Raw genomic sequence first — 20,836 nt, forward strand, 5'->3', positions numbered from 1 at the left:
TCCACATTTGATCTTCCATTGTTGGCGTAATTTTGCATTCTGTGGAGTATCTGTGTCATCACCTTCAATCAAATCCCACAAATATTGCGTTTGTAGATAAGCTTCCATGCATCACTTCCAATAACTATAGTTATTGCCAACTAGCTTTTCCAGAGCTATACCCATAGATTCCATGCATCACTTCCAATAACTATAGTTATTGCCAACCAGCTTTTCCAGAGCTATACCCATAGAAGCACTTCCACCATTTATCTCGTTGAGTAATAATTTCAACCGTATCAACTTGGCTCTGATACCAACTGTCACCATATCTCACGCTCAAAGGTGTGAGTAAATATGAAATTATTATTACTCAAAGAGGGTGATACATGAACAACTGAAATATAATAAACAGTTTACTGTGCCTTGTGTTTAACTCAGCGAAGGCTTCTATTTAAAGAAAAATAAATCCTATAAATAGCTAATTCTACTCTACAAAAGCTACTATGAAATAAACTATTCCTAGTAATGAGGATGACTGGCTTTGACAGGCTTATCAAAATCCTTTCATTTTCACACAAAGGAAGAATCTATAGAGACATATTTATGAATCTCTTACCAAATCTATGTTTGAAATATTATAAACGTTTTTTTTATCATTTTCTTTTAATTTAAAAATGGGAGAATATTAATAAAAATCTGAAACTTCAAATGTATATTTTATTAGACGAACACAAATCTCTACGATGGTATGATATTGTTCTCTTTGAGTATAAGTTGGCTTTGGGTGAAGGCCTAATACCAATGGAGAGTGTATTCTTTGATTATGAACTCATGATCTTGAATCAACTAACCCTTCCATCCAACCTATTTAATAATAAATTTAGTAGTATTTTTATTAATTTAGAGATAAAAAGAAGGATAGAACAGCCAGCCGCTGGATTTATGGAGACTTTATAAGATAGAGAATCAGTAGCAAAGGATTCTATCGTTGCCCTTTCGACTGTGTCCGCTCCTTCTCCATGGAGCCCAGGAATTTGGAATCATGAGCCTCCATTAATAAGCTTTTTGAAGGTTTCGAGAGCTGAGTTCTTGTGGCCTTTTGTTGTTTTTTCCGATACTCTTGAAGCCATTTCTGAATCAGAGGTTTGTTTCTTTTAGCTGTTCTTGAAACACTTTTCTTCCGCTTTTATTTATCTGCCTCAGATTCGCTTTTCTTTTTGTTGAATCAGCCAATTTTCGGTACTGAGCTGTTTCCTTTTGCTTTCCAGTACTGTACCATTGAATAATTTTGTTCACTCTCTAATTCTAGTGATTATTTTGTTGTATTACTAATTTGCAATGTTTTCTTGATCCGATCATGAATTTGTTCCTTAAATCTTTAGGGTTTTATCTAAAAGTAAATAGCCATGGTTTCTGCCCTGTCTACACTTTTTAATTCTTCGTTTGTAATTGTTGTGAAAGATTTGAAGCACAAACTAAAGCATGGAAGAGAAGAGTGGAATCAAGAAAGATATCACTGAAGTAATTCTCTCTTACTATGAATCTTTGAATATTTTTTAACTTGTTTGCATGTTCTTGATGTTCTTGAACTTTGCTCACTTTGATAGCATTCTTTCATTTGCAGTTAATTGGTAATACTCCAATGGTATATCTAAATAAAATGGCTGATGGTTGTTTTGCTCGTATTGCTGCTAAGTTAGAGACGATGGAGCCGTGTTCTAGCGTTAAAGACAGGTTGAGAATCATTCTTTGTTGTATAAGTCGATGGCCTGTATGATAACGTTTGTGGAGCCGTGTTCTAACATTTCTAGGACCTAGTACTAATGTAATTTCCCGATGTTTGTAATGAGGGATTTTTGCAATGTTTAAATGTACAAGTGTTTCCATGTAGGATTGCGCATAGTATGATTCAAGATGCTGAGGATAAAGGCCTGATTACACCAGGGAAGGTACTATAAAATGCTTCATTTCTTTCTGTACCATTAAAATTTAGGCCACCACTTTGTATCGTTACGTATCACGGTTAAACTCAAGGTTTTAAAACACGTCTACTAGGGAGAGCTTTCCATACCTTTATAAAGAATGTTTCATTCCCCTCTCTCCAACCGATGTGGGATCTCACAATCCACTCTCGTTGTAGGCCCAACGTCCTTGATGACACACTGCTCGATGTCTGGCTCTAATATCATTTGTAACACTAGCAGATATTGTCTGCTTTGGCCCGTTATGTATCGCCATCAGCCTCACCATTTGTAATAGCCCAAGCCCAAAACCGTGAGTTTGACGACGATACGTAACGGGTCAAAGTGGACAATATCGGCTAGTGGTAGGCTTGGGCTATTACAAATAGTATCAGACCCAGTCATCGAACAGTGCGAGGCACTAGTCAGAGTAGGGCTAGACCCTCTCCATAATAGACGCTTTTTAAGACCGTGAAGCTGACAGCGATATGTAACGGACCAAAGTAGACAATATCTACTAGCGGTGGGCTTGAGCAGTTACATTGTTTGTGCTCGGTGATTATAATGCCTTGTAAAACAATTGCTAAACTTAAAGTCATGCATTTGATTAGTTACCTAATCTGTCTTATCTATACTTTTCGGTGGAAAAAAGACTGTCCTCGTCGAGATAACGAGCGGTAACACAGGCATTGCATTGGCAAGCATCGCAGCTGTGAAGGGCTATAGGCTTATTATAGTTATGCCAGCGTCGTATAGTCTTGAAAGACGAATTCTGCTTCTAGCTTTTGGAGCTGAGTTGCACATCACAGACCCTGCACTGGGGCTTGAAGGCCTTCTAAAGAAGGTTGGGGAGATAATGGAAGCCACTCCCAACAGCTGTTTTCTGAAGCAATTTGATAATCCAGCAAACCCAAAGGTATGATTTGTTTTGATTTGTGATCTCAAAAAGATATATAACTGAGTCAATTTGCATCCATTTCTGTTATTTAGATTCATTATGAAACCACTGGGCCAGAGATATGGAAAGATTCAGGAGGAAAAGTTGATGTGTTGGTCGTGGGGATTGGAACCGGGGGAACGATAACTGGCACAGGGAATTTTCTTAAGGAACAGAATCCAGACATTAAGGTTCGTTTCTTAGTTTGCTGCTCTAAAACCCAATACTGTCGAGTTGTTTGGTAGCGTTTTCGTTTCTTATTTCTTGCTTCTTAGTAAAAACTAAGCATAAAATAAGAAATAAGAACGTCACCAAACGACCAAACGGGCTGTTATTATTCGGGAGATTGATCAACCTTTATGTACGATGTAGGTTTATGCAGTGGAACCAGCAGAGAGTGCAGTGCTAAGTGGAGAACAACCTGGTGAGCTCCCATTCTGAAGCAAATTTTATTATTTTGGAATGATTTACAAAATTGAACATAAATATCACAGCGCTCGTATGGAAATCGAGCAGCTTAAAAAGATATACCATTTAAATCAAGTAGCGCCTAAAGATCAGACGAAAACACTTTCTCATGATGATTAAATGATTTTTAGCCAAAGTTTGTATGCTAACATTTTCTCATGGTGATTACAGGCAAGCATCTAATTCAAGGCATTGGGGCTGGCTTCATCCCAGCTGTTCTTGATCTCAAAGTCTTTGATGAAGTCTTTAAGGTGCACCTTGAACTTATTTGTCCAAAGAAATTCTTTTGATCGGTTCTCTGTTTTGCAATATTGTTTTGGATATGATCTAAACAAAAATTATATGATCATGTTAGCATACAATATGACTCAAAAGTTAGCTTAAGAGACGAGGTCTTTGCCCCTTTTAAGATTTCTTGCAACGTTTCTATGTACAATATGACTCAAAAGTTAGCTTAAGAGATAAGAGACAAGGCCTTTGCCCCTTTTTGAGTTCAACAATATGGGGTGAAAATTCGAACCTTTTACCAACAATGCCTTAACTAGTTGAGCTAAGTGATTGAAACTTTCCCATTAATTTTTAAATAAACAATGAAGTCCTTATACCTTTTGAGCCAGACATTGGGAGGTGTGCAAGTGAGGACACTAAGCCCTGAAAAGCGATGTACCAGTGAGGATGCTGGGTCCCAAAGGTGGTGGATTGTGAGATCCCACATCGGTTGGAGAGGGAAATGAAGTATTACTTATAAGGGTGTCGAAACATCTTCCTAATAGACGCGTTTTAAAAACCTTGAGGGGAAGCCTGAAAGGGAAAGCCCAAAGAAGACAATATCTGTTAACGGTAGGCTTGGGTTGTTACACCTTCAATGTAGAATAAACCAACACTCTTCTCGTCTTCCCCATTATACATTTATGCTTGCAATTAGTCATGTAGATGAGTTCCGACCTCTCAAATGCCCTAAATGGCTTTGTCCTTATTTACAAGTTGGCAGGAATGTCCTTATTTTTTGAGGTAGTAATGCAAATTTGGGTGTGTTCAGGTGACAAGTGAGGAAGCCATTGAAACTGCAAGGCTTCTTGCAGTAAAAGAAGGCCTCCTAGTATGTTACTTTATCTATGAGAACAACAATTTTGATGTATTTTTGTGAAAATATAGATATTTCTTTTCTCTTTTCTGTTGTAGGTGGGGATTTCATCAGGTGCAGCAGCAGCTGCTGCAATAAAGGTTGCAAAGAGACCAGAAAATGAAGGAAAACTCATTGTTGTAAGCCATATTTTACTTTCATTTCCAAATCAAACATCAAACATCAAATCTTTGCAACAAAATTTACATCTTTTATTCTGTGATCCATTTGTAGGTCATCTTCCCGAGCTTCGGTGAGCGATATCTCTCGACGACGCTTTTTGATTCCATCAGGCATCAAGCGGAAAACATGACTTATCTATGAATTGAACGGTTTGGAATTTTCTCACGTACTTTTATGTAATCAAATACTACCAACATTGGTTGCAGTAAGTTCAATGATCCTTACCATTGTATTTCCTCAAGCTTTCGTTTGTGTCCATTATAACTAGTTAAAACACAAGCTTTCCCTGAATGATTGTTGCCTGCAACTAATAAAGAATTTGAAGTCGTCGGTGTATTGTGCGTAACAAATCCTTATTAAAGTTGTCATTGTATACTCCTGTCTCAGAAGGGCATGTTACAAGAGTGAAGGTGCCTAAAAAGCATCATGATCATCTTTCATGAGGATTTTTTAACTAATGTTAATCTAGACAGGATCATCATGATCCTTTGTTATATCTCATTCCTTTGTGTCAACTTAAACATTAAAACCAATGCATACCAATGCAAAAAGCACCACACTATTGTGCAACTTCTATGTGAAGTTCAAATATATTATCCGGTCTAGATTTTAGCTAGTATCGTCAAAATGGAGACGATTCAGATGAAGTCATACCTTATAGAGCTCGAGAAAAGAATGAGAAGAATATATTGGCACATTAACTTAAATTCTATATAACAATTAGCCCTTCATATGAAGACTCAAGAAGAGTAACTTCATCGAGACGCGAAAGGAAGAGTAACAATGGTGGAGGATATGAAAGAAGCAAAAACTCATACTAAAAAAACCAAAAAGACCAAAGCACAACCAAAAGAATATTCAAGGTCAAGTACGTGGTGCAAACAATACCGATAAGTCCAAGTCGATGCTAATCCTATGACACAGTTTGGTAATGAAGCTTCAAAAAGACGATATGATAGGTTTATACCCACAAAGTCTGATCGAGATCAAGCAAAATCGATAGGTTGAGGACAGAGTCAAAATAAAAGCCCTCCATTTAATGGCTGAATTTAGAAGCTTTGATGGACAAATTGATCCTCCCTTTGCATTTGAAATAATGAGTGGAAGTCTCTTCAATGTTAAAAGTATTCGTCCCAAAAATTTATGAGGCAAAGAATGATAAGTGGAATAGTTACTACTCACTCACAAATAGAGATGTTCATTTAACCTCTGGAAATTTTTAATTTAAATTGAAATGAAGACTATATTGTGATATTAAAATTTGAATTATTAGAAACTTGGTTCTTAAAATAATATTGTAATATTCAAATGAATTTTTTTTCTTTTTTTCAAAAGATAATAAACTATTAAAAATTTCTCTCGAGAATCCGATTCCTGCAAATTTCATATGGAAAATCTCTACTTTGATTTCTGCAAAAATAAATAAGAATTTTAGCAATGATATAAATCGAAACCATTGATGAGGACGAATGGAAAAAAAGATTTCTAATTCCTACTCTGCCTCACCACTTGAACCTCTCTACTCACAATGGCTCAAACTACATGAAATAAGTCACATTGTTGAGCTAAGAAACTTCATTGACTCATATCTCTCTCGATCATCGTTTTGGTTTTAACTCAACATGAGATCTTATTTTAGTTGCGGCAGTGTGACACATTCCCCTTTTCGATCTACAATAAAAGTTTTTATCATATCTTATTTCTAACATTTATCTATATAAAGTGGTATGATGTTCTCTCATTTTTTATCTACTAAACTTTAACAAATACATTTTTTATATTATCACCTCTTCGTCATCGACCATAGTCAATACCAATTTTACAAGCAAAGTATTTTTCTCTTTTCTTTTTTTTAATAATTTTTTTTTTTTTTTAATTTTTGATAAAGACTTTTGTATGTCTTAACTTTTAGAAGTTCTAAATAATTAATTTTGGGATTAATAGTATAAAAAAAACATGATTCCATCATTAGAATCTAATTTAAAAATAAATATTATTTAATAAATGGAGTAAATAAGTAAAGAATGAGAACAGTCGTTAAATACTCAATTTTTTTTTTTTTTTAAATTAAACTTCCAAATAGAGGCTTCCCCTCAAGGCTTTAAAACTCGTCTGCTACGAGAATGTTTCCACACCCTTATAAATAGTGATTTGTTCTCTGCCCCAATCAATAGGAGAATGTTTCCACACCCTTATAAATAGGCTTCCAAACCCTAGCAAACGTGTTTTAAAGCCTTGAGGGGAATCCCGAAAGGGAAAGCCCAAAGAGGACAATATCTGCTAGCGGTGGATTTGGGTCGTTTCACGTATTAATTTTTTTTCCAATATTTCACCGTACCTAATTACATTTTTCGCCTTCAACAGTGAGATCACTTACTGATTATTTTTATAAATTCAACCTACTTTCAACATTTTTTTTAGGTAAAAGTAAGGATGTACAGATGACGACGTCAGTTGAGGAGGTCATAAATTCCATACTCGATATTTAGTTTTTCCACATTTAAACGGTAGATTTGATGGTAGCGATTTTATTTTAATCATGACATGTATGACGGTAGCGATTTTATTTTAAAATTAAAATATTAAATTATAAATTTAGTGTTTTAATATAATATATTAAATTTAGTTTCACGTTGAAACGCATAAATCCATTAAACATAAAATATTGCCAAATAAGTCAAAAAAGCATAAAATAAAATTCTTATTCCTTACCAAATAAGTCTTAAAAGAATAAATTGGCTCAAAGTGGATAAGCATTCCCAAAGTGATTATAAAATTCCCTTTTTAATTCATTATTCATTTTCTCTATTTTTCATATATATATATATATATATATATATATTCTCTTCAAGTTGGTATACCAAAAAATAAATATTCTTATCCAATGAAAAACATTTTCCTAAATTTTTGTGGGTTTTTAGATACATAAAAATGATTATAAAATACCCTAAAAAGTAATTTGAAAGCATAAAATAATGGTGGTTGAACATATGTTTTATACATCATATGCAAAATATATTTTAGAATACGATTTAATTTTAAAAAAATATCTAATAGATTCTTCAGTAAAGAATTTTACGGAAGAAATAGAGATATCTATTTAACTCATGGCGACGGGTCCTAAACGAATTGAGAAATCTCGATTTGTTTAAACCAGAAATGAAAGAGGGAGTAGAAAAAGATCTCTTTATTAACTAAAAATCGATAAAGACGGGGATTTATTGCCATTAACTAAATGGTTCAATGAATTTTTTAGGTTAATGAAACTATCGGTTTGAATTATTTTAAAAAATATATATTAAAAATGAGAAAATTTTCGAACGAGAACCTGATGTGCCGGTAAAAATACATAAAAAAAATATAAATTTGGAATCAATAAACCTCTATAAATTAGCATTTTTGAGGTTTTGAAGAGCTCATGTCTTGTCGGGTTTTGTTGCTTTCTCTGAATTAGAGGTTTGGGAGTTCTTTTATTAGTTGTAATTTGAATGTGTTTTCTTCCCCTTTTCTGTGTGTTTGTCAATCACTGCATGGGGGGGTTTGGTTTAATATCAAGAAGTTGACAATGTGATAGCCATCTTAGCAAGCTCTTGACATCATGAGTATCAATTGCTTACGATATTGTCATATTAATGGCCCATGCATGTCTTTCTTCTTTCTTCTTCTTACACTTTTTAATTCTTGGTTTGTAGTTGTTGTGAAGGATTTGAAGAACAAACTTAAGCATGGAAGAGAAGGGTGGAATCAAGAAAGATATCACTCAAGTAATTCTCTCTTACGATCAGTTTGACGATGAATATGTTGTTGAGTTATGCTCACTTTGATTGCCTTCTTTTGTCGTTTGCAGTTAATTGGTAATACTCCAATGGTATATCTAAATAAAGTGGTTGATGGTTGTTTTGCTCGTATCGCTGCTAAGTTGGAGACGATGGAGCCTTGTGCTAGCATTAAAGACAGGTTTAGACTCCTTTTTAATAAAGTCGATCACTCGTATGATAACGTTTTTTTTTTTTTTCCATTTTATGATGATTAAATTCCAATGTTAAAGTTGTTCGTATCGTTATATACTTTAAAATACTAGGATTTTTTAGTTACGAAGGGCACGTTTATTAATTAATTAAGAATTAAGGGCAAAAAAAAAAACAAAATTTTAGTTTTGAAAAACTAGAAACAAAAGCGTTATCAAATGGAATGTGATTTTGAAGCAATGGATTGTTCAGATATAAAGACCGAATTGAAATATACCGATATGAGATCTCACAATCCACCTCCTTTCTTTCGGGACCCAGCATCCTCGCTAACACACCGCCTAGTGTCCATCACCCTTCGGGTTTAGCATCCTCACTAGCTTCGTTCCCCTCTCCAACCGATGTGAGATCTTACAATCCACCGCACTTTGAGGCCCAACGTCTTCGCTGGCACACAGCCCAGTGTCCACCCTTCTTTGGGGCTCAACGTCCTCGTTGACAAACTGTCCCGTGTCTGACTCTGATACCATTTGTAATAGCCTAAGCCTGCTAGGAGATATTGTCCTCTTTGAGCTTTCCCTCAAATTTTTTAAACGTGTTTGATAGTGAAAGATTTCCACACCCTTATCAAGAATGTTTCGTTCTCCTCTCCAACCAACGTGAGATCTCACAGTTAATAACTTCTTTTGTTAACTCAAGCTTATTATCTCAATAACTTCTTTTGTTAACTCAAGCTTATTATCTCATACATATTTTCGATACAGGATCGCACACAGTATGATTCAAGACGCAGAAGACAAAGGCCTGATTACACCAGGGAAGGTACTATGAAACGCTTCATTTCTTTCTCAATCATTTGAATAAGCAAAAATCTTTGTGTAAACCAATTAATCCGCTACCTAATCCGTATATTCTTTTTCGTGCAAAAGACCGTCCTCGTCGAGGTGACAAGCGGCAACCTCGGCATTGCGTTAGCGAGCATCGCAGCTGTAAAAGGCTATAGACTTATTATAGTCATGCCAGCTTCATATAGTCTCGAAAGAAGAATTCTACTTCTAGCCTTCGGAGTTGAGCTGCATATCACCGACCCCGCAGTTGGAGTCGAAGGCGCTCTAAAAAAGGTTGAGGAGATAATGAAAGTCACTCCCAATAGCTATTTTATGAGGCAATTTGAGAATCTAGCCAATCCAAAGGTATGCTTTATTTTGGTTTGAGACATATATCATATTTTATTTTTTATTATAGGCAAATATTTAGATATTTGTCTTTCCACACCACTTACATAAGTATCTTTCTATTTATTGCTATTTTCATATTATTGTAATTTATTTGATTATAAATAGAGAACTTTTACATGCCGTGGTTTTAGCAAATATTCTGAATGAGCTGAATCCGTTTATGGTATTTAGATTCATTATGAAACCACTGGGCCCGAGATATGGAAAGATTCCGGAGGAAAAGTGGATGCCATAGTCATGGGGATTGGAACTGGGGGAACCATAACTGGTGCCGGGAAGTTTCTTAAGGAACAGAATCCGGACATTAAGGTTGGTTTCGTTGTTCGGTGCTTTAAAACCCGACGTCGTTTTCGTTTCTTATTTCTTGCTTTTCATATGATGTAGATTTATGGAGTGGAACCAGCTGAGAGTGCTGTGCTAAGTGGAGGACAACCAGGTGAGTTCCCACTGTTTGGGATACCTTCTCATTTGAGCATTTTTTTTGTTTTGTTATTGCTCGTCTTAAAAATGATTATCTTATTTGATTAGTTGAGTTGCATCCAAGCTGGCTCGAACACTTACAAATATTTATAAAAAAAAACGCTATTTTTTGTTCATAAATGTGTGATCTCTCCTTGGTTGGAGAGGGGAACGAACATTATTTATAAAGGTGTAGAAACTTTTTTCTAGTAGACGCGTTTTAAAAATCGTGAAATTAACGGTGATATGTAACCTACTAAAGTGGATAATATTTACTAGTGGTAGGCTTTAAGATTGTTACAAATGGTATAAATAAGAGGCAAGCACCAAGTCGTGTGCCAGCAAGGACGCTAGCCCCCAAGGGAGTGCACTGTAAGGTTCCATATTGGTTGGAGAGAGGGGAATAAAGCATCTTTTTTTATAAAGATGTGGAAACCTCTCCAAAGTAGACACGTTTTAAAACTATAAACCTGACGACAATACGTAGTTGGCTAAAACGGATAATTATCTATTAACGGTGGGCTTGGGCTATTACAAATGTTATAAGAGCCCAGCACCAAGCAATGTACCAGCGAGGAAGTTAGGGCTCTAAGGGAGTGGATTGTAAAATCGGGTTGGAGATGGGAATGAAGCATTCTTTATAAGATTGTGAAAACCTCTCCTCAATAGACCCATTTTAAAACCGTGAAAGTGGCGACAATACATAACGGATTAAAACGGACACAATATCTATTAGCGTTGGACTTCAGCTCTTACAATACTTTCAAGTTAGACCCATTGTTTCTTAAAGTTAATGGTTGATTCTAAATTCCCCCACGATGAATACAGGCAAGCATTTAATTCAAGGAATGGGGGCTGGCTTCATCCCGGCCGTTCTTGATCTCAAACTCGTTGATGAAGTCATTCAGGTGCATCAATATTCATTTGGTCAACATTACAGTATAGTGTCTTAATAAGTTGAGTTATGCTTAAATTGGCAATTGACGAGACTTTCTCTCGAACTTATAGATCAATATCGAAAACCTAATACGTTCAATGTAGAATAAACCAACACGCTCCCCGTCTTCCCTATTATACACGTACGCTTGTAAGTAGATAGGTGAGTTCCGACCTCTAAAACGTCCTAAATGCAAATTTGGGTGTATTCAGGTAAAAAGTGAGGAAGCCATTGAAACTGCAAAGCTTGTTACACTAAAAGAAGGCCTCCTAGTATGTTACTATACCTATGAGAACAACAATTTTGACGTATTTGAGTGAAAAAATAGAGGTTTGTTTTATGATTAGTGTTGTACGTAGGTGGGGATTTCATCAGGTGCAATAGCTGCTGCTGCAATAAAGGTTGCGAAGAGACCAGAAAATAAAGGAAAACTCATTGTTGTAAGCCATATTTTACTTTCATTTCCAAATCAAACATCAAATGTTTGCAACAAATTTACATCTTTTTTACTCCGTGATCCATTTTAGGTCATCTTCCCGAGCTTGGGCGAGCGATATCTCTCGACGATGCTTTTTGATTCCGTTAGGCGCCAAGCGGAAAACATGTCGTATGCATGAGTTGACGTTGTTTTATGTAATCAAATGTTGGGTTTGGATGGACGGTTTGAATCAACTTTCGTTGATCAAAACTCATGGTTTGAATAATTATACAAAACTTGGTTTGGTTTGAAATAAAATGAAGCAAGACCCTTAACACGATTCCTACTTGATTACTAATATTATGGATGAAATTTAGTTGGAGTACACATATTCGTTACGAGCGATATTTGGGTGTTTCTGTTTGAGTCATACGAGACGAAATTCTCATATACGGTTCTCAAATAGGGGTCCCCTTGATTTCCCCATCTCGATGAAGTATATGATTGGTTCGAAGAACGTCTTGAGATTCAGGTGATTGTAGATGATATAACTAGCAAATACGTTCCTCCTCACGTCAACATATTTTATTGTTTAGGAGGAATTACACTTACTTGTTTTTTAGTACAAGTAGCTACGAGGTTTGCTATGATTTTTTACTATCGTCCGACCGTTGCTGAAGCTTTTGCTTCTGTTCAATATATAATGACGGAAGCTAACTTTGGTTGGTTAATCCGATCAGTTCATGGATGGACAGCAAGTATGATGGTCTTAATGATGATCCTACACGTATTTTGCGTGTATCATACAAGTCTGAAAATTAGAGGTGAAACTAATAGGAAAAAGTCCAATGTGAAAAATTTAGGCCAACATAAAAGGACCCGATCATACTCAAGAGAGAAAGAGAATAATTTAGGTAGAAGTCCAAATTCAAGAGAATAATTTAGGTAGAAGTCCAAATTCAATGCTACACCTCGACCTACGAGGTTGAGGCAAACCTAATAGTTGGCCTTTCAAAGGGCATGTGTCGTGTATGTTCTCAACTTTTTGCTTTCTCGTTCAATTTGCTTCATTTCATATTTAACATAATTCAATTAAATCCAAAGAATTCTCATATAAATACTCTTTTTCAATTTTGAGAAAGTTTAGTTCTAAACCTTTCCCTCGGATTCTTATGTGCTAATTTTATGCATTGAAACCTATGTAGTAGTAATGGCTACATTAGTGTGCAACTTTACCTTGAGGTCACATTCTTCCTCTTTAAATAAATTTCATCATTGATATCACCTGAAAGTCAAATATGATATTCTGTCTACAGAATTTTCATTGCCTGTGTACTTTTGAAAACTTACATACCATGATCAGAAGTCATGCATCATCGCCCTCATCTTCAAGAAGGATGACTAGAAGAGGAAAATATAGAGCATAAGAAAAGAATTAGTGGAGTATATTGAAACTTATCTCGAATTCTTGAGAGGTCAAACCTCTCATGTGACAAGAACAACTTGATCGAATACTCAAAAAGGAAAAAGTATCAATGGTGGAAGATGTGAGAGAAAAAAATCTCCTACTATATGTCTTATCAATGTTTAAAATTAATTTGTTTCGAGTTAATTATTAATATAGATCGAGTAATTTATCAATAAAATATCAAAAGACCCTATTAATTATTAACAAAAGTTCATAGTAGAATTAAATTGTTACACATATAAAACTACATCCACTAAATTATTATAAACAAAATTACAATAACTAAAATATTATATACTAATTTAGACTAAATCATAACTATGACAAAAGTATAGAGATCAAAAGCATTTTTTCAACTAAGATACAAATTTCTCCAAAAATAAAAAATAAAATAAAATAAAATTTTAGCGATCAAATAACACAACTATTCTTTATGATTAAATTACGTCGACAAACGATTCCGAGAAGACCTCTCCATCCCTGCACAGAAACGGGACAGTTCAAGAGTGAAGAAAGGTACTTTTTTCGCCCTAAAAAGTCGCATATTATACATGAAAACATAACAATAACATCAATGAATTGAACTAATAACGGAAATCAGAAGAAAAATAACTACAAAATTTGGGGTCTTAGTCCCAAATCAATGATTCTTTCAATCTCAGATAAAAAAATTAGCCAAAAGTAAGTGATATAAGCTTGAAACACATATAAATATTATAGTCCAAGTCAATGGAGACAATGAATAGCACTTAAAAAGGCACTGCAGAAAGCACTTCTATCCAAAACATCATCATAAAGATACACAAACTTTGTTTTTTATTCATCATAAAGAAACCACCACTTTCCTCTGCCTTCCCCATGATCACTTTAATCATAGCTAGGACCATCTCAAACATGGACATGCCATTTACATATTTCCTGCCAATCCAAAAATAACTCCACCCAGAAAAGCTCCTATCTTATTTCTGGTTTAAAACTCGATGATTCAATCCATCATATGCAAAATTCGTTATCCACCGAAAAAAACACCTATTTTATTTCAAGTCCAAAAGTCGATGGTTCAATCCATCATATGCAACACTCATTAATCACCGACAAAAGTATCTATTTTACTTCTAGTTCAAAAGTCGATGATTCAATCTATACACATATGCAAGACCCATTATCTATATCTTCTCCACTAATATGCAACCAAAATCAGGGCCATTGAGGGTCTGGCATTGAAGGCATAAGAGCATAAGAGTATTAACTGAATTAACTTCACACTGATTAACTTACTAGAAGTATCTCAATCCAATGGACAAGAAAATCCTGCTGACGTCTAAATTGAAATTGAAGTATTCATCTCAGGCTTTCCTACCTACTCATTTGGCTTCCAAAAATTGCTACCTACTCATTTAGCTTCCAAAAATTGTAAGAGAACGGATTCCAACTGGAGTGGGAGGATAATAGAAGGCAAAATCAGGGCCATTGAGGATCTGGCATTATGAATCAGGAGTCCTTCAAATATGGAAGGTCATTGGAGTTCAAATCAGCAATACCCAATTCTAGAAATCAAAATTCTATCAACAAGTTTCATCTAGAAATGAAAATATGCTGAAACTTGTACTCATTCAGATATAGTTTGAGCATCTAACAAAGATAGAATATTTCCCTTTTAAGTTCTGATTGTCTGGCCGTCTATTTTGCATAAAAAACTTCTCTAGACGCTTTCCAGAATTGTGATCGAGTGACTTTAAAAGTTAAAGCCACCCACTGTAAATAACAAAGCAAAGCATAACTGGAAAAGCCATAGGAAAGTGAATCAGAGAAACTGCTTTAAGAGTAACAGTTGAGAATTTTTGTTCTTGAGAAACATAGAACAGTTCTAAAAACGAGCACCGTGAAATCTTCAAGCTGCTAGTTTGCCACTAAGGATAGAAGAAAATGGTGGAAATCATAAAACCCCTAACAGGAGATGAAATTTAAACATCACCCAAAAGGGAAATGGGTATGAAAATTCATTTTGATTTCAGAATCTTATGCTACTATCAGAGATCCACTCAGTTCAGATCAACACAGAATGGAATATATATGATCTCAGAAATTTCAGCTACATTCATCAATGGAAACGAACTGATCAACAAAGAATGATGATAATAATGCAAATGAAACAGTCAAAACTATGTTATCAATACATTGTAAATGAGTGGTTTTATTATAAATTATTTTTTACAATTATTGACCAAAGGGAGCCACTAAGTATACTATCAACCGCAGATCAAACATTTTCAAGAACAAAAAGGAGAAATAAAGAGAAAAGAGAAAGCTAAAAGCACTTACGAATGCCCCTTCTTCAAGCTCAGAGCTCCATAAATCAGCCTCCCATGGACCTCAAGTCTTCTAATGCCGTCTTAATTTGTTCCTGAACCAACTCCAACCTCTTCGAATAAACCTCCAGTTCCAAAATCTGCTGCTTCCTCCACCTCTCATCCGCCATATCTCCTCCACCTCCAAAATTGATTGAAGCTCCACCGAAGCTCAATGGAATAGGATGCAAAGCCAATCCACTGAACCCTCTACCTCCACAGAGCCCTCCTCCCATGGAAGTGCTCGATAATTCCTTAAACAAAGGCGACAGGCAGCTCCTCACCGTCTCCTCGATCAATCCTGCTACCGCTACGTTACTGACATTTTCGCTGTTGATGTTGTTGTTGTTGTTGTTGTTGTTGTTGTGGAAGTAGGTACTGTTTTTCTCTTTATTCAAATTTTCGTTGGACGAACGCGGCCCGTCCATTCTCAATCCCGATCCGGGCCGTGAACGCTTCCGGGATTTCGGAGTAGGCGTGGGTTTCTTCTCGGAGCAATTCAACGTCATCTCTTCGTTTTTAATGTCCATGTAGTTCGCATACGGAGGCGGAGCAGGCTCGTCATCGTCCAAAGCATTGTCTTCGACTCCAATTCGGCCTGTATTACTCCAGATCTTGCGAGAGATCTCAAACGTAGCCTGATCGTGAGGGCTTTTGAAATTGAACTCCTTACCAGAGCTAATCTTACCAATAACATTACGGTACTTCTTCTTCAACCTCCGAAGCTTCTCAACGAGCTGATTCTTGTTAAAATCCAACTGTAATTTCGACTTGATCTGGTCATAGAACAACGCCGTATCATTCTGATGATGATGAGTGGTACCTCGCTGCATCGTGTAATCCAAAAACCCCTGCAACAGCTCGATCTCATCCTCATCAGTCCAGAGGCGTTGAAACAACTTCCTGCACTCATCCAAGGGCTTCTTCTCACCCGGCAAGACCAAAGGCTCGGCCGCAGCGGTCCCGATGCGCTGGCGGATCAGAACGGCAGAGGAGATGGAAACAATCGAAGGGGGAGGAACAATGGAGACCGGACGGACGGCAGTGCCGGGAGTGGCGATGGTAACGACGGGTGAAACAGAAGGAACAGCAACGGCGCCAGCAGAGGAAGTGGAAGGAGAAGGACCGTCGTTCAATTCCTCCTCCTCTTCGTCGTCGTCATCGTCGTCGAGAGATTCTTCGTCGTCCTCGAGGTCTTCGTCGGGGAAAACGGCGTCGTTGCGAGGATCCATGGAGAGAGAGAGAGAGAGAGAGAGAGAGAGAGAGAGAAGAGAGAGAGCGTCACAGTTATGGTGGCGGAAAGGGAAAAGGAAAAGGAGGGTGGTTGGGTTTTAGAGCGATGGTTTGGTTTGGTTTGGTCGCGTGGGTTCGATGGAGTTGAAGCCCCGCCTAACCCTCTAACCCTCTAACCCTCTAACCCTCTAACCCTCTAACCCCATCACGCGCTTCTCTTGTGACTGCCTTTAAATTTACCTAACCCTTTTCAACTATCCAACGCATCAAACTTCTCCCTTTTTGTGGTTGACTCTACCATAAACAATAACTTAGCCCCCCCCCACCTCCCCCCACTATATTTGCAAAAAAGACCCTCACTTTATTTCATTTCATCTCTTAACCCAACAAAATTTGCAAAAATGACCCTTATTTTTTCGGGTTGGGTTAATTTATAAATTTCTACTACCACTAAATTTGCAAAAATGACCCTTGCCTTTTCAAGTTGGGTTAATTTATAAATTTCTACTACCACTAGATTTGCAAAAATGACCCTTGCTTTTTCGGGTTGGGTTAATTTATAAATTTTTAGTACCACTAAATTTGCAAAAATGCCCCTTGCTTTTTCGGGTTGGTTAATTTAGAAGACTTCGCCTCTACTAAATTTTTGGATTGGATTAATTTACAAATTTTTAACGGAAAATAATGACAATACATCGCTAAACTTTTTTTTGTTATAATATTGTTATTCTATTTGATTGAAAATATAGTTCGATCTACATTTTTATTTTTTCAAAAAAATAAAATTGTAACATTTTTTTTTTTTTTCTAAGAAAATTGAGTATATATTAAGGAAAAAAAAATAACTTGGACATGGGAATCTTGGAAACTCATAAGTCGAGAGGGTATTAAGCTCATAAGATGCTTTTGAGCGTGATAAGATGTTCGGATACGAAATTATTGAAGGGAATGAATTATTCGTTCTCACGTTGAAAACATTGAAATGTACATTAAGGAAGAATCTTATTCTGGTAGAAATCGTTACCAACAAGTCTTGATCCAACCAAATGAAGAAGTGTCCTCCACACGATCAATAATATTGAAATTTGAACTCGTAAAACATTATATTAAATTTTTGTTTACGAAATATTATTAACTTTATTAGAATATTTTACGAAATTCGAAAGAAAATATTGGATACATGTAATAAAATACAGAATTTATATAATAAAGTGAACCATTTCTTGAAGACGAAGATACAGAAGCTGTGTTAATTGAAAGTTAAAAAGGAAAGCTACAACTGCATGATAGTTCCATGAATTTAGGATAAAGGATATATGAACAGTTGATAATTTATTTATTTTAACACAAAGGATGGATGGATGATGCAAATTCAGTACAATTGAAATTTTGCCTTTGTTTTCTCAAACACTTGCTCAGCAATAACAGCACCATTCCCATCTGCTTTCTTGATTTCCAGGTGAGCCTTCTGATAAAACCCAGTCCCCCTTATGGCATCAGCTATGAAATCATCGAACCCGATCGCTATTGCAGCTTCTGCTTTCGCTCCGTACACCAATCTCTGTTGTTTTCCAGGTAAACGATAAGAAACCAAGAACACGAGCACGATGATTAATGACTAATTCCAACCACAAACCTTAATTCTTGAAAGATGGATGGCACCGAAGCACATTGGACATGGCTCGCACGATGCATAGATCTCACAGTCTGAAAGTTCGATTTGGCCGAGTTTTTTGCAGGCCTATAGAAGAGGAAAGTCATCATGAATTGCATTTAAGTCAACAGCTCACAAGGAGATGTATTTGCAGATTGCAGTTCGAATATATAACGAATAACATATGTCAATAAGAAAAGTAGATCAAAGCTTTTGGAAAGGAAAATGGACACGAAAACTTAAGGATATTGTGGCCGATAAGTTCTATGAGATCCCACATCGGTGGGAGAGGAGAATGAAGCTCGTTGGGCCCCATGGGGAGGTGGAATGTGAGATCTCACATCGGTTGGAGAAGAGAACAAAGCATTCTTTACAAGGGTGTGGAAACCTCTCCCTAGCAGAGGCGTTTTAAAAACTTTGAGGGTATCAGTTCTATCGATCTTGGTACTCATATTATTCCATAATCAGGACTAACCAAACACATAATTTCATGATCAAATGACTTTTTCACTTCCAATGTCAAGATTAACTTGTTTTTATGCAAAGTACTTCAAGAAAACTAAGAATGATTTATACGGACCTCCCGAACTGCAGTGACTTCAGCATGTGCTGTAGGATCAGTGTTTCTCAAGACCATGTTGTGACAGCTCACAACTACTTCATCGTTATGAACAACAACTGCTCCAAAAGGGCCTCCATCTCCACACTCAACTCCTTTGTAAGCCTCTTCAACTGCTTGAGTCAAGAACTTGTAGTCTCTATCTTGTACAGCTAATTTAAACATGAAAACATCAATGGAATATTGTTAAAGCTCGGACAATTTGTTCATTTCGGCTTCGAATTAAATGATGAACAAAACAAATGCTCATAGCAAAGCAATGAATAGATTCCTATAGACAAAATCTCTCCCTAAACAGAACTTTACTTTCAGACAGGATGATTTTGAACTGAAGATCTCTCAAGTGAAACATATTACAATGGCAACAAAATAGATTATACCAAATCCATAAGAAATCATAAACCCATGAAGAAAAGGGATCAAAATTCTAGAACTTCACTGATCTAAAGGCCAGGGGAAGTTATATCAATTTGGACCAATCATCCAAGACAGACAAGAACAAGAACAATATTGATAATTACATGTAGATATTAAGGGCCCTAAATGTAACAGAAAATTTAAATATGAGAAAAGGATCTATTCTCCCTTGAGTTTTGATGGGAAAAAGGCAAAAGGAAATATTAAATAAGAAATGTACAAATCAAAAACATGAAAACAAATTAATAAAAAATGGAAAGCGAGTTGTTATGTTAGTACCTTCTTGATGACAAGAAAATGCAGATGCTACGGAGATAGTTCCATCTATGGCTTCCACCACTGAAAATAAGGAAGAAATACAAAATCAATAATACAACAGAATGAATCTTATTCATTGATCTTCCAGGCTAGAGAAAAAGAAAAATAAAACGAAAACATACAGATTCAGAATCAGATGAACAACAAAAATAGAACGTAGAAATACGCAAAATTAGAAAATAGTTCATAGTTGACCCGGGTCTGGAAATTCCAAAAGCAGAATAACGAACAATTAGGAAGCATCATCAACCACGTCTCTAATAACGAGCTAAAATTTCCAAATCCCGAGACGAAATTCATCCTAATTTCACAAATCAACACCAAAAAACTGTTCGATTTCAAACCTCTAAGATCAAACAACTCTCCCCGAAAAAGAAAAAAAAAACCCAAATCATGCAAACATAGAAATACCCTCCCGATGCGGAATCAATGACATCATGCAAAATCAGGACAAAGAATCCAGAGAGATCGGAGAAGAAAAAAAAACACAAAACAACATGGATTTCAGAACAGGTAATTAAAATAAAGAATCATCCGATCCGAATTCACATTGGGCGAAAAGGGAATGCGGGGAATGATCGGAAAGAAGGAGGAGGAGAATGAAGCGATTACCAGTAGAAGAATCAGCCATGATGAGGATAGGGATTTAGGGATGGGGATCGAGAGAGGAAGAAGTGCAGAAGAGAAGCAAGAAATGGAGGTGTATAAATAATGTTGGGAGACAATGAATGAAGAACTGGAAGAAGAGAGCAGCAGAAGAGAGAGAAAAAGAAAAGAAAATAAAGAATATGAAACTGAAGGATAAAAGTCGTCCAACGCGCCTCTCTTGTAAAATTCTATCTTTCACCTCTTTCAAAAATATCCTTAACTTTTAAATTTAGACGGTTTAAAATGCCTTTTAATTTTCAAAATTTTTATTAATAGTCTCAACTTTTTTAAAAAATTTAAAAATTATTTTAAACTTTTTGAAAAAATTAAAAATATGTTTATCGTTAGTATATATATATATATATATATATATATATATATATATATATATATATATATATATATATGAAACTATTAGTACTACGTTTTAAAAACGTACAATAAAAAATTTAGAGAT

At 35.8% G+C, this 20,836-nt stretch overlaps 4 protein-coding genes across 5 annotated transcripts; 2 read left to right on the plus strand and 2 right to left on the minus strand.

Annotated features, from left to right (window-relative positions):
* Positions 1-917: 917 nt before the first annotated feature.
* LOC111794041 (cysteine synthase) lies at positions 918-4,990 on the plus strand. Its single transcript, XM_023676152.2, has 11 exons — positions 918-1,125; positions 1,444-1,503; positions 1,607-1,716; positions 1,874-1,931; positions 2,596-2,859; positions 2,934-3,071; positions 3,253-3,304; positions 3,520-3,599; positions 4,388-4,447; positions 4,531-4,611; positions 4,706-4,990. The coding sequence occupies exons 2-11, from the start codon at positions 1,465-1,467 to the stop codon at positions 4,793-4,795; spliced, it is 972 nt and encodes a 323-aa protein (XP_023531920.1). The 5' UTR covers positions 918-1,125; positions 1,444-1,464; the 3' UTR covers positions 4,796-4,990.
* A 3,042-nt stretch (positions 4,991-8,032) lies between these two features.
* On the plus strand, positions 8,033-12,014 carry LOC111792360 (cysteine synthase-like). The gene is made up of 11 exons (XM_023673766.2): positions 8,033-8,110; positions 8,347-8,418; positions 8,502-8,611; positions 9,387-9,444; positions 9,552-9,815; positions 10,032-10,169; positions 10,245-10,296; positions 11,148-11,227; positions 11,469-11,528; positions 11,616-11,696; positions 11,784-12,014. The coding sequence occupies exons 2-11, from the start codon at positions 8,380-8,382 to the stop codon at positions 11,871-11,873; spliced, it is 972 nt and encodes a 323-aa protein (XP_023529534.1). The 5' UTR covers positions 8,033-8,110; positions 8,347-8,379; the 3' UTR covers positions 11,874-12,014.
* A 1,043-nt stretch (positions 12,015-13,057) lies between these two features.
* LOC111793521 (putative transcription factor At3g04930) lies at positions 13,058-16,808 on the minus strand. 2 transcript variants are annotated; one of them, XM_087122954.1, is made up of 2 exons: positions 15,465-16,808; positions 13,058-13,075 (listed from the first exon to the last, which is right to left on the minus strand). In XM_087122954.1, the coding sequence occupies exon 1, from the start codon at positions 16,720-16,722 to the stop codon at positions 15,499-15,501; it is 1,224 nt and encodes a 407-aa protein (XP_086979080.1). In that variant the 5' UTR covers positions 16,723-16,808; the 3' UTR covers positions 13,058-13,075; positions 15,465-15,498. The 2 variants fall into 2 exon arrangements, with proteins under 2 accessions (XP_086979080.1, XP_023531209.2); XM_023675441.2 differs by lacking the exon at positions 13,058-13,075 and adding an exon at positions 13,416-13,622.
* Positions 16,809-17,906: 1,098 nt separating this feature from the next.
* LOC111794098 (Cytidine/deoxycytidylate deaminase family protein) lies at positions 17,907-20,543 on the minus strand. Its single transcript, XM_023676233.2, has 5 exons — positions 20,344-20,543; positions 19,693-19,752; positions 18,958-19,148; positions 18,360-18,464; positions 17,907-18,284 (listed from the first exon to the last, which is right to left on the minus strand). Exons 1-5 carry the CDS (start codon positions 20,360-20,362, stop codon positions 18,096-18,098), a joined length of 564 nt encoding a protein of 187 aa, XP_023532001.1. The 5' UTR covers positions 20,363-20,543; the 3' UTR covers positions 17,907-18,095.
* Positions 20,544-20,836: the final 293 nt, after the last annotated feature.

Source organism: Cucurbita pepo, chromosome 4 (genome assembly GCF_057944985.1).
Source record: "Cucurbita pepo subsp. pepo isolate OVF chromosome 4, ASM5794498v1, whole genome shotgun sequence".
In the NCBI taxonomy this organism is placed as follows: domain Eukaryota; kingdom Viridiplantae; phylum Streptophyta; class Magnoliopsida; order Cucurbitales; family Cucurbitaceae; genus Cucurbita; species Cucurbita pepo.

Excerpts from the sequence above, each read along its gene's own strand:
- LOC111794041 (XM_023676152.2), top strand. The coding sequence starts at position 1,465 with ATGGAAGAGAAGAGTGGAATCAAGAAAGATATCACTGAA. Across the intron at positions 4,448-4,530 it reads CAGTAAAAGAAGGCCTCCTA|GTGGGGATTTCATCAGGTGC; the intron begins GTATGTTACTTT and ends TTTCTGTTGTAG. Across the intron at positions 4,612-4,705 it reads ATGAAGGAAAACTCATTGTT|GTCATCTTCCCGAGCTTCGG; the intron begins GTAAGCCATATT and ends ATCCATTTGTAG.
- LOC111792360 (XM_023673766.2), top strand. The coding sequence starts at position 8,380 with ATGGAAGAGAAGGGTGGAATCAAGAAAGATATCACTCAA. Across the intron at positions 8,419-8,501 it reads TCAAGAAAGATATCACTCAA|TTAATTGGTAATACTCCAAT; the intron begins GTAATTCTCTCT and ends TGTCGTTTGCAG. Across the intron at positions 9,816-10,031 it reads AGAATCTAGCCAATCCAAAG|ATTCATTATGAAACCACTGG; the intron begins GTATGCTTTATT and ends TATGGTATTTAG.
- LOC111793521 (XM_087122954.1), bottom strand. The coding sequence starts at position 16,722 with ATGGATCCTCGCAACGACGCCGTTTTCCCCGACGAAGACCTCGAGGAC.
- LOC111794098 (XM_023676233.2), bottom strand. Across the intron at positions 19,149-19,692 it reads ATTTTCTTGTCATCAAGAAG|CTGTACAAGATAGAGACTAC; the intron begins GTACTAACATAA and ends TGTTTAAATTAG. Across the intron at positions 18,285-18,359 it reads TCCATCTTTCAAGAATTAAG|AGATTGGTGTACGGAGCGAA; the intron begins GTTTGTGGTTGG and ends GGAAAACAACAG.